This window comes from Carassius carassius, chromosome 10 (genome assembly GCF_963082965.1).
Source record: "Carassius carassius chromosome 10, fCarCar2.1, whole genome shotgun sequence".
Classification (NCBI taxonomy): Eukaryota; Metazoa; Chordata; class Actinopteri; order Cypriniformes; family Cyprinidae; genus Carassius; species Carassius carassius.
The window spans coordinates 9,263,792-9,276,535 of NC_081764.1; the positions used below are offsets into that span (position 1 = coordinate 9,263,792).

General features: G+C 37.6%; 1 protein-coding gene across 1 annotated transcript; it reads left to right on the plus strand.

The window, feature by feature from the left end:
- The first annotated feature begins 984 nt into the window (after window positions 1-984).
- LOC132151711 (myosin heavy chain, fast skeletal muscle-like) lies at window positions 985-11,717 on the plus strand. Its single transcript, XM_059560028.1, has 40 exons — window positions 985-1,010; window positions 1,344-1,550; window positions 1,642-1,785; window positions 1,864-2,020; window positions 2,140-2,167; window positions 2,265-2,376; window positions 2,510-2,602; window positions 2,697-2,760; window positions 2,848-2,946; window positions 3,093-3,196; window positions 3,336-3,474; window positions 3,592-3,710; window positions 3,826-3,975; window positions 4,058-4,228; window positions 4,342-4,648; window positions 4,784-4,854; window positions 4,937-5,024; window positions 5,163-5,280; window positions 5,644-5,767; window positions 5,847-5,983; window positions 6,073-6,328; window positions 6,439-6,681; window positions 6,760-6,936; window positions 7,077-7,222; window positions 7,338-7,428; window positions 7,506-7,895; window positions 7,998-8,124; window positions 8,223-8,341; window positions 8,426-8,622; window positions 8,705-8,888; window positions 8,976-9,141; window positions 9,259-9,383; window positions 9,459-9,767; window positions 9,845-10,048; window positions 10,127-10,252; window positions 10,380-10,550; window positions 10,942-11,046; window positions 11,127-11,222; window positions 11,308-11,439; window positions 11,585-11,717. Exons 2-40 carry the CDS (start codon window positions 1,353-1,355, stop codon window positions 11,603-11,605), a joined length of 5,808 nt encoding a protein of 1,935 aa, XP_059416011.1. The 5' UTR covers window positions 985-1,010; window positions 1,344-1,352; the 3' UTR covers window positions 11,606-11,717.
- Window positions 11,718-12,744: the final 1,027 nt, after the last annotated feature.

A 12,744-nucleotide genomic window follows, 5' to 3' on the forward strand; every position in this document is an offset into this window, starting at 1 on the left:
TGGTGAGCCTCAGCTGTTCTTAGCGAGGAAGGGCATGATCCTTTGGCATCCCTGCTTGTTTCTTGAAGGGACAGAAGTATACCAATCTGATTTCTTTGTAACATGTCAAATTTGTAAGGCTCCTGCAACTTTATACTGGTGACATTTGAAGTCTTCTCATCAGCGTGGTTAAATACTTATTATTGCCAGACATTCATAAGAAGGATTTATGACTGAGGGTTAGTTGTACTGACTTGCACATTGTGGTTATTGATTTGCTCTCCTTATTTGTACCAGCTGAATACTTCCAGTTAAAAAGAAAAATATGTTGTCCTTGTAGGGTCATGACTCAGGACTCTTGGAATAGTTTTGTTTTTTTCTCACTCGATTCATTTTTGTGCAAACTGTAACAATGCAAATTTCTGACCAATATAGACAAAAAATTCATAACAGTTCAGATTTACATTGAAACACTTAAAATGGGCAAAAAAAAAAAAAAAGCTTTCCAGATTTCTGTACTACGACAATAACAATTTAAAAAGATAAAACCATCCTGGAACTCCTTCTCATTTTCAAGGGATAAAAATAATACAGTGATGCTGCTGAAGGGGACAAATGGAAGTGGGCAAACAGGACTCATGACCAAAAATGAGATGCTGAAATGTGCTGACAGGACACTTGCGCCTCAGTATAAAACAGGGCTTTCCTGACTCCTCCTTGGGCTCACAACTACACAGCTAAGGTGAGTGTTTGAACGCTAAGCCACAACGCAGATGGTTTTTCTACGCACAGTTCTTCTTTTTCTATATAGGGATATTTTAGGCTTTTTATTTCAATTTAAAACATTGTGCTTCTCCTGTGCTAATTTTAAGAAATTATTTTTGCCTTAACTACTTATTTTATAATTTTGGCAAGTTTCAACTAACTAACTAACAACTGGCTTGCTTTTGTTTACAGTACACAGAGGTGGTGAACTGCCATATCGCCATCAAGTTGGTGCAATATCAATATCAAGTTGGTACAATACAAAGGTAAACATGGAGCATCTTTTAAGTGAACGGTCTAAATGTTACCAATGTGACATACTGACATTTTTGAAGTTGGTTGTGACAATTCATGCATAACGTAATGTTCTTTAACAAGGTTTTGTCATTCTCAACCACCATCCCTCAAATATTAAGTTTTATTTGTATATATATATATATGATTCAATACTGTAGAATTTTTGGCTTTGGGTTACATGAAGTAATGGGTTATTTTATACTTTAGCCTAATGTTAAAGGGTAATATCACACTTACAGAATCGTACATGTTCCTTTGAATATAACTTGCATTACAAACAGTATTTGTTGTTTTTCTTTAAGAGTGCCACTATGGAACCGGAAATGGAGTGTTTTGGCCCTGCGGCCATTTACCTCCGCAAGCCAGAGAAGGAACGACTGGAAGCTCAAAATAAGCCATTTGATGCCAAAACTGCTTATTTTGTGACTGAACCCAAGGAGATGTACCTCAAAGGGGTCCTCAAGAGTAAGGAAGGTGGCAAAGCAACAGTGCAAACTCTGTGTGGCAAAGTAGGTATAAGAGATACTTAAAATTTGCCAAATAAATTTTACAGACATCGGCATTGCTTTTTTGGTGACTGTAAAATGACTCTCCTTCCAGACCCTCACAGTAAAGGAGGATGACATTTTCCCAATGAATCCCCCCAAGTTTGATAAGATAGAGGACATGGCCATGATGACCCACCTCAATGAACCCACTGTGCTGTACAACCTCAAAGAGCGTTATGCAGCATGGATGATCTACGTAAGTAATAAAATGAACAGAACTTCATACTTTAAATGTATTATGCTATTTCGGTTAAGCTAAAATCCTCTTTTGCAGACCTACTCCGGGTTGTTCTGTGTAACTGTGAACCCCTATAAGTGGCTCCCAGTGTATGATGCTAAAGTTGTGGCAGGCTACAGAGGCAAAAAAAGAATAGAAGCACCACCTCACATCTTCTCCATCTCTGACAATGCCTATCAGTTCATGCTCACTGGTACGAAAAAACCAATGTTTATGGCTGAAGTTCAGTGGTTAAGATTCTTAAAAGATTTGTTTTAAAAAAAACTAACTGTGCTAGTATTAGAATGTAATAAATGACTTTCTCTTTTGTAGATCGTGAAAATCAGTCTATCCTGATTACGTAAGTATTTTGATCACAGATGCAAAAGCATTACTGTTTGATAAGCAGAAACTGTGAAGTCTGTTGCATAGTATAATATATTGGACCATATTTTCAGTGGAGAATCTGGTGCAGGAAAGACTGTGAACACCAAACGTGTCATCCAGTACTTTGCAACAATTGCTGTATCTGGACAGAAGAAGACAGATGCCATTCCTGGAAAAATGAAGGTATCTATGCTATTTTTTTGCCAATGTGATAATGAGGATGGAATTATTAGATTGTATGGTTACAACAGCAATCTAAAACAAGCAGTAGAACACTTATTTGAATGGCATATCTAACACATTATGTGCCCACCAGGGGTCACTTGAAGATCAAATCATTGCAGCAAACCCCTTGCTGGAAGCCTATGGAAATGCCAAGACTGTGAGGAATGACAACTCTTCCCGCTTTGTAAGTATGGTCTTCTGTGTGCTTTGACTCTGTAATGGAATTTTTATACATATTTTCCTGATAAACTTTGTTTTCTTACCTTTAAATTATCTAGGGTAAATTCATCCGAATTCATTTTGGCACTACTGGAAAACTGGCCTCAGCTGACATTGAAACTTGTGAGTCCTTCATTTTTTTAGATTTCAACTGACTGATATTATAATAATTCTTTTTATTTCTCTGATAATCATCTTACTGATCCATAGATCTGCTGGAAAAGTCCAGAGTAACTTTCCAGTTGTCTGCTGAGAGGAGCTACCACATCTTCTACCAGCTCTGCACTGGCCATAAGCCAGAATTGCTGGGTAAGAAATTGTACATTATTACATTAAGATCATGTTTTACAATAGTTAATTTGATTTTAATACAATTCTTCTGAAGAATGCAGGAAAGAATATTCAATCTTTGAAGTAGTATTAAGTCTTTCTTTCTTGTCATATTCCTTTTGTAGAGGCTCTTCTGATCACCACTAACCCATACGACTATCCCATGATCAGTCATGGTGAGATCACAGTCAAGAGCATCAATGATGTGGAAGAGTTCGTTGCAACTGATGTAAGCAGAAATCAGCTTGTCAAGTAATTTACATTAAAAGACAATTTTGTAATTGCGTTGCATACTCATCAAAAAAGGCTTTAACATTATTATGTCCGAATCAAATGACAAGAAACACATGATTGTCTCTGACTTGCAGACAGCCATTGATATCCTGGGCTTTACTGCTGATGAGAAAATAGGCATCTACAAGCTGACAGGAGCTGTGATGCATCATGGGAACATGAAGTTCAAGCAGAAGCAGAGGGAAGAGCAAGCAGAGCCTGATGGAACTGAGGGTGTGAATTCAGTCTAAATTCAGCTGTAGAAACATTCATATATAGTTACAATATGGATGGAAACATGTATTATTTTTAATAATATATTAATAATTTACTTTAAATATTTTTTTCCAGTGGCTGATAAAATCGCTTACCTCATGGGACTGAACTCTGCCGACATGCTGAAAGCTTTGTGTTATCCCAGAGTGAAGGTCGGGAATGAATTTGTGACCAAAGGTCAAACAGTTCCTCAGGTGTGTGCATTTGAAAATGTATAATTAATGATAACATCACTAAATTTTTTATATTTTAATAGTTTTTTAAACAATGAAATGGTATAAAATTGAATTTTTTTTTTTTCTAAATTAGGTGAATAATTCAGCCATGGCTCTGTGCAAGTCAGTCTATGAGAAAATGTTCTTGTGGATGGTTGTCCGAATCAATGAGATGCTGGACACCAAACAGCCAAGACAGTACTTCATCGGAGTGCTTGACATTGCTGGGTTTGAAATCTTTGATGTAAGTTGACAAGATAAAAAAATATGAATCTGGTGCTTTAGATTCTTGGTTCTGATACTGAAATATTTTATGTTCACTACAGTACAATAGCCTGGAGCAGCTGTGCATTAATTTCACAAACGAGAAACTGCAACAGTTTTTCAACCACCACATGTTTGTGCTGGAACAAGAAGAATACAAGAAAGAAGGTATTGAGTGGGAGTTCATTGACTTCGGTATGGACTTGGCTGCTTGCATTGAGCTTATTGAGAAGGTAACAAATTTCAAATTTAGGACATAGTGTTTTTCCTTTTTAAGCATAACTGCTTTGCTTTGATTCCTTTTCTTATCTTAAGGAAATTTGCTTTTTTCTTTGGTTTCTTGCAGCCAATGGGTATTTTCTCCATCCTCGAGGAGGAGTGCATGTTCCCTAAGGCAACAGACACAACCTTCAAGAACAAGCTGTATGACCAGCATCTTGGTAAAAATGCATGCTTCCAGAAGCCCAAACCTACCAAAGGCAAGGCTGAGGCCCATTTCTCCTTGGTGCACTATGCTGGAATTGTGGATTACAACATCACAGGCTGGCTGGATAAGAACAAGGACCCTCTGAATGACTCTGTGGTTCAGTTGTACCAGAAATCTTCAGTGAAACTGTTGGCTCACCTGTATGCTGCTCATGCTTCTTCTGAAGGTCTGTCAAACCAATTGACACATTTATAATTGTAACATTAGGATGCAAATATGAAAATGGAGTTTTGTCAAAAATGTATTTCTGTACATGGCATTGTTTACCAGAGAGTTCTTTACTATACTGCTTAATCAACAGCTGAATCTGGTGGCAAAAAGGGTGGGAAAAAGAAGGGTGGCTCCTTCCAGACTGTTTCTGCTCTGTTCCGGGTAATCATTTTACTCCTTAATATTTTATATTTTATTAAGGGGTACTGGGTGATAGCTTATCTGTTTATTTTTCAACCTTCAGGAGAACTTGGGCAAACTGATGACCAACCTGAGAAGCACTCATCCTCATTTTGTGCGTTGCTTGATTCCAAATGAATCAAAGACTCCAGGTCAATATTTTTTCCATTCATGTTAGAATACAGAAAAGCATGCAATATATTTAAATGAGTGATTCTGTGTTAAAATGAATATGAGCAACTTTTATAAAAAGTTAAAACAATAATGACATTTTACTCTTTTTATTTTAGGTCTAATGGAGAACCCTCTGGTCATTCACCAGCTGCGCTGTAACGGTGTACTGGAAGGAATTCGAATTTGCAGAAAAGGTTTCCCAAGCAGAATCCTCTATGGTGACTTTAAGCAGAGGTAAATATGTTTTACAAAAAATTCTCTCAGCCTTGTTGTAATGTGGATGAATATAGATTTTTCTAAATGAGGAGCATGTACCCACAGCTAGTAATTTGCATGCAACAAATGTGCTTTCTCTCACACACATATATGCTTCTCTTGCATTGCCAACAATATCTTATAAATGCAGAATAAATGGAAATGCATATAAACAGCTTTTACACACAAAAACGTGTACACAAGATTAGTGAGTGAGACCAGTACTTCGTACTTCATGTATGTACCATCCAGGTGCAAATTTCAACTTGGTATGATTCTGAAACCACATTATTGAATTAATTCAAGGTAAATAATGTCATATTTTGAATGACTTTTCTTTAGATACAAAGTATTGAATGCTAGTGTCATCCCTGAGGGTCAGTTCATTGACAATAAGAAGGCTTCAGAGAAGCTCCTTACCTCCATTGATGTGGATCATACCCAGTACAAGTTTGGACACACCAAGGTAAGAATGTTTACAAAACTGCAATCACTGTTGATAATACAGCTGTCTCTAACAATGTGAAAACCAAATCAAATTACAGGTGTTCTTCAAAGCTGGGCTTCTGGGTACCCTTGAGGAGATGCGAGATGAAAAACTCGTTATCCTTGTGACCATGACTCAAGCACTTTGCAGAGGCTATGTTATGAGGAAAGAGTTTGTCAAAATGATGGAGAGAAGGTTTGTTTTTTCTTAAAAATATATTTTAGGGGGTAACGCTTCATATTCACACACAGGATCTGATTATTTCTTCTGATTCTATGAATCAGAGAGTCCATCTTCTCCATCCAGTACAACATCCGCTCATTCATGAATGTGAAACACTGGCCATGGATGAAGCTGTACTTTAAGATCAAGCCTCTGCTGAAGAGTGCAGAGACTGAGAAGGAAATGGCAGCCATGAAAGAGAATTTTGAAAAAATGAAGGAGGATCTAACAAAGGCACTTGCCAAGAAGAAGGAGCTGGAAGAGAAGATGGTTTCCCTCCTGCAGGAGAAAAATGACCTGCAGTTACAAGTGGCATCTGTGAGTTTTTCCAGCTGAAAAGATCACAGATAATCTATTCATCTTTATAACATAACAAATACACAACTTAAAAAAATTAATCTAACAACAAATTATGCTTTTATAAACAGGAAACAGAAAACCTTTCTGATGCTGAGGAGAGATGTGAAGGACTAATCAAAAGCAAGATCCAGCTTGAGGCGAAACTTAAAGAGACAAGTGAAAGATTAGAGGATGAGGAAGAAATCAATGCTGAACTGACAGCCAAGAAGAGAAAACTAGAGGATGAGTGCTCTGAGCTGAAGAAAGACATTGATGATTTAGAGCTTACCTTAGCCAAAGTGGAGAAGGAGAAACATGCCACTGAGAACAAGGTTGATATCTTTAGTAACAGGTAAACATGTTCTTTTAATCAGGTTGCAGTCACTCAAATTACCCACTGTATCTCTTAGGTTAAAAACCTTACTGAAGAATTGACAGCTCAAGATGAGGTTATTGCTAAGCTGACAAAGGAGAAGAAAGCCCTCCAAGAGGCACATCAACAGACTCTTGATGATCTCCAGGCAGAGGAGGACAAAGTCAACACTCTGACAAAAGCCAAAGCAAAGCTTGAGCAGCAAGTTGATGACGTGAGTTTGAAATGTAACAAATTAGTGCAAACTAGTAGTTATTTGTCTAGTTATTGTTACAACAAAAAGCAGAAATCAAACATTAAATTAATCTTTTAGAGGAAAATAATGATTACTAATGTTTCACATTTGCGAAACAGCTGGAAGGCTCTCTGGAGCAGGAGAAGAAACTCCGTATGGACCTTGAAAGAGGCAAAAGAAAGCTTGAGGGTGATTTCAAACTTGCCCAGGAATCCATAATGGACCTGGAGAATGACAAGCAACAACTAGAAGAAAGGCTGAAAAAGTGAGGAACTAATAAAACATTGTCATTCTATCCTACTTACCATCGTAATTCAGACCCCTTGTTCACTTTCAGAATAGTTATAACATTTCGGGGTTTTTTTTCTTTCTTTTAACAGGAAGGACTTTGAGTCAAGTCAACTTCTGAACAGGATTGAAGACGAACAGTCTCTTGGTATTCAGCTCCAGAAGAAGATTAAAGAACTTCAGGTCACTCAAAGTACTACTGAGATTTTATGCTTATTTCTTGTAATTAACTGTTACTCATTAAAGTTTTGCTACCACAGGCTCGTATTGAGGAGCTTGAGGAAGAAATTGAGGCAGAACGTGCTGCTCGTGCTAAGGTCGAGAAGCAGAGATCTGATCTCTCCAGGGAACTTGAGGAGATCAGCGAGAGGCTTGAAGAAGCAGGTGGTGCCACTTCTGCCCAGATTGAGATGAATAAAAAACGTGAGGCTGAGTTCCAGAGATTGCGCCGTGATCTGGAGGAGTCCTCTTTGCAGCATGAAGCGACGGCCTCGGCACTCCGCAAGAAACAGGCCGACACTATGGCAGAACTGGGAGAGCAGATCGACAACCTCCAGCGTGTGAAACAGAAGCTGGAAAAAGAGAAAAGTGAGCTTAAAATGGAGATTGATGACTTGTCAAGCAGTATGGAGGCTGTTGCCAAATCTAAGGCAAGTATTAACATATTCATGGAGTATTGGACGTAAAACAGCACTGTATTGTGTAAAAATAAAAAATAAAAAAATCCATCAAAAAACATTTGTGTTTTGCAGACAAATCTTGAAAAGATGTGCCGTACACAGGAAGATCATTTGAGCGAGTTTAAGACAAAGCATGACGAACATGTACGCCAAATCAGTGATCTAGGTGCTCAAAAGGCAAGACTTCAGACTGAAAATGGTAAGTAGTATTTTTACAGAAGGGATAATAAAATGACATTCTCAATGCACACACCTATACCACACTACAGTTATTAACCATCATTAAATCTATGCAAGGTGAAATGGGACGTCAACTAGAAGAAAAAGAGGCTTTGGTTTCTCAGCTGACTCGAAGCAAACAGGCTTTCACTCAGCAGATTGAAGAGCTGAAGAGGCAAATTGAGGAAGAAGTCAAGGTAAGGAATTAGCATTTTCTTAATTAATGACCTTATGAACTGAACCTACTGAATAACACTGGAACATTTTTATTGTTTAAAAAGGCCAAAAATGCCCTGGCTCATGCTGTCCAGTCATCACGACATGACTGCGATATGCTCAGAGAGCAGTACGAGGAGGAACAAGAGGCCAAATCTGAGCTCCAGCGTGGCATGTCAAAGGCCAACAGTGAGGTAGCTCAGTGGAGAACCAAATATGAGACTGATGCCATTCAGCGTACTGAAGAGCTTGAGGAAGCAAAGTAAAGGAAATCACCTGTTTAAATGTTGTCACAACAAGAAATTAAGCAGTAGCAATGTCTAACATTTCATTGTTGCTCTTAGGAAAAAGCTTGCTCAACGTTTGCAGGATGCTGAGGAGTCCATTGAGGCTGTCAATGCCAAATGTGCCTCTTTGGAAAAGACCAAGCAGCGACTGCAAAATGAAGTTGAGGATTTCATGATTGATGTGGAGAGAGCTAATGCTTTGGCTGCCAACCTTGACAAGAAACAAAGGAACTTTGATAAGGTAAAGCAACCGCGTCTTTTGCACATTATTTCACTTACATTCAATATTGTTGTGATGCACCTCACCATAATGTTAAATGTCATAAAGGTCTTGGCAGAATGGAAGCAGAAGTATGAGGAGAGCCAGGCAGAGCTGGAAGGAGCCCAGAAGGAGGCTCGTTCTCTTAGCACAGAACTTTTCAAAATGAAAAATTCTTATGAGGAGGCTTTGGACCACCTGGAGACTCTGAAGAGGGAAAACAAGAACCTTCAGCGTATGTACAATGATTCACTGCAGAATTATCAGTGATCTTTTCTTTTGCTCTTTTAGATCTTCTCCAGAATAGTATGTTTCAACCCACTGTTAATCATGCGTCCTTTCATGTATACAGAGGAGATCTCCGATTTGACTGAACAACTTGGTGAAACTGGAAAGACTATTCATGAGCTGGAGAAAGGAAAGAAAACTGCTGAAATGGAGAAATCTGAAATCCAGGCCGCACTTGAAGAAGCTGAGGTAATGTGGTGCTTTTTTTTTCATTATTTCCACTGTTCTAGCAAACTATTCCCTACAAATTATCCTAATTTCCAGGCGACCCTAGAGCATGAAGAATCCAAGATTCTTCGAGTTCAGCTTGAGCTGAACCAAGTGAAAGGGGAGATTGATCGGAAATTGGCTGAGAAGGACGAGGAGATTGAACAGATCAAGCGAAACAGCCAGAGAATCATTGATTCCATGCAGACCACCCTGGATGCTGAAGTCAGAAGCAGAAACGATGCTCTGAGAATCAAGAAGAAGATGGAAGGAGACCTTAATGAGATGGAGATTCAGTTGAGTCATGCAAATCGCCAGGCTGCTGAAGCTCAGAAACAGCTCAGGAACGTCCAGGGACAGCTCAAGGTTTGTTCTGTTACAGCAATATATCACTATATCTTGATCTGAAATCACATGATCGAATTATCTCTCGATTGCTTTAGGATGCTCAACTCCATCTTGATGAGGCTTTACGAACACAAGCGGACATGAAAGAGCAGGTTGCTATGGTTGAACGCAGGAATAACCTGATGCAGGCAGAGATTGAGGAGCTGAGATCTGCTCTGGAGCAGACAGAAAGAGCTCGCAAAATGGCTGAGCAGGAACTTGTGGATGCCAGTGAGCGAGTGACTCTCTTACACTCCCAAGTAAGAAGAATAATTTGTATTTTCTGAAGGAATAACTCAAAATCAAAATTATTTGTAACATTTTTTCAATGTCTTCAGAATACCAGTCTTATTAACACAAAGAAGAAACTGGAAGCAGATCTTGTTCAGATTCAAGGTGAGATGGAAGATGTAGTCCAGGAAGCACGCAATGCTGAAGATAAGGCAAAGAAAGCAATAACTGATGTAAGTAAAAAAACTGTTCACTTATAAGTTGTGTATATTTTGATGTTTTTTAAATTGCTGTCGACTACTAATTCACACATCCTTATTAACCAAAGAAACTGAATTTCTGAATAAAAAATTATTCCAGGCTGCCATGATGGCAGAGGAGCTGAAGAAAGAGCAGGATACAAGTGCTCATCTTGAGAGGATGAAGAAGAACATGGAGGTTACAGTCAAAGACCTGCAGCACCGTCTGGATGAGGCTGAGAGTCTGGCCTTGAAGGGTGGAAAGAAGCAGCTCCAGAAACTGGAAGCTAGGGTAGGTGGCTATACACATGGTACAATACATTTTTAGAGACTTAACATTGGCTAATTTTGAAGATGAATGATGACATCAATATAATTAATGGTTTAAAAAGTGGGTGGAGGGACTGAATTATTCAACGCACTTAAGGCCTTGAGCCGAAATGTTGATGTTTTGTCCTGCTGGTGATATATGTAAAATAAGATGTTAAAATAAGACTATTTTTGTGAGTGCGGATCATGGTTTCATACAGTATAAAAAGGTAATCGAAAAAATTGACCAAAATAAAGTATTAAGAGATGAAAGATTGTTGTGCAAACGGTTTTGTTGAATGTACACGATAAATTAATTTACTTTATCACAAGCATAAAGTCAGGAATCATTTTAATTATAATCTGTATTTCAGGTTCGGGAGCTGGAGGGCGAAGTTGAAGCAGAACAGAGACGCTGTGCTGAAGCTGTGAAAGGAGTCCGCAAATATGAAAGAAGAGTGAAGGAACTGACTTATCAGGTACTCCATGAAACAAAAATATGTACTAAATGTAGATATGATAAATGGTCCAATTAAGGCATTATGTTTTCCTGACACAGACTGAGGAAGATAGGAAGAATATTATCAGACTGCAAGACCTTGTGGACAAACTTCAACTAAAAGTCAAGGCCTACAAGAGACAGAGTGAAGATGCTGTGAGCAATTTTAAAGTTTAAAGTATGGTACACTACAAAATATTCTGGCTATGATAAACCTAAACAAGTGTTATTTCATTGACAGGAGGAACAGGCCAACACTCACCTGACCAGGTTCAGAAAGGTGCAGCATGAGCTGGAGGAAGCTCAGGAGAGAGCTGACATCGCTGAGTCCCAGGTCAACAAGCTGAGAGTTAAAAGCCGTGAACTCGGGAGGGTAAATATCACACTTTTATTTATTACATTACTTGTGCACAAGCATTTTGCTATTCATAAGCATTTTAAACAAAATCTACAATATGAAACAATATTATGCTCATTTTGATAATGCTTGTTTTTAATTATTTTTCATTTGTTTACAGGGTAAAGAGGCTGAGGAATGAACCTTCTGAGAAAGAAGAGAGTGGGCAGAGAAAGAAAAACTCATATAATATGAAATCCTTGTAAAATGTCCACAAAAACCAGTAACTAATAAAAATGCTCATCTGATGTGTATTTGTGTTTTGTTTAATGAAATATTTGGTTACATTTATATAGCTTTAACGTTATTTTTTTAATAATAATTTAAAACACTGGTTAGATCTGTATCTATATGTGTGTTCATCTGACTAAAAAAAAATATTATGAAAAAAAAATGCTAGTTCTACATGATTCCAACTAAATTTGTTTTTGCCCAATACATACGTGGGAATACAAATGAACTGAAAGACATGTATAATTCTTCTATAGAAAAACCTACTGAGAAAAACAGAGGTTAAAAAACTGCACAGCTATGACAGAACTAGCTATTACTTACCTTAACACCATATTAGCATCCAGCAAATGGGTCATTCTTCAATTGCGGTGGCAAATGGTGTCCCTCTACTTTACTACAGTTGAAATAAACTTTAAATACCAATAAATTATATAAAGTGTACATGTTTATATTCTATAGGGTTAACACAATTTGTGCACCATTAATAGTTAAATTTTAGTCTTAAAATACATATTTAATTGAGTTTGGGAGATTTGTAACAAAATCTGCATGTTCCCGCCATACCTTAGAGAGGTATCATGGAATTTAATTACAACAATATAAAATTTTTAACACAAATAAAGTGGTTATAATGTGAATATAGATTTTATTTAGCACGTACAATTTTATTAAATTGTTTTAAAAAATACATTTTTTGTTATATTTAAGAAAAAAGTTGTGTCCCCCAAATTCATGCCTGTGGTGTTACCACAATGGATTTTGCCCCTTTAAGAAAGGGGGGAAATCTACTTAGACTACTTTTTGTGTGCAAAGGTCACTGCAGGTGCTGGGTGATCTCAGGGGTGCATGGTGATTACATTCTTTATTATTAAATTTCTTAAAGTTATCTTAATGTCTGACAATTTCATGTGTCGCACTTGATTAGTGTCTGTGGTGTTATGTTAATAACTTTTATAACTAAGATTTTTACATATTTTAATTTTTACAAATACATTCCAAAAAGTCCCTTGATCTTGAAAACATCATGACGGCAGCCTCTATTTAAGA

Coding starts and splice junctions, on each gene's coding strand:
- LOC132151711 (XM_059560028.1), top strand. CDS start 1,353: ATGGAACCGGAAATGGAGTGTTTTGGCCCTGCGGCCATTTACCTCCGC. Junction 2,761..2,847: donor CTCAGCTGACATTGAAACTT/GTGAGTCCTTCA, acceptor ACTGATCCATAG/ATCTGCTGGAAAAGTCCAGA. Junction 9,384..9,458: donor CCGCACTTGAAGAAGCTGAG/GTAATGTGGTGC, acceptor CCTAATTTCCAG/GCGACCCTAGAGCATGAAGA.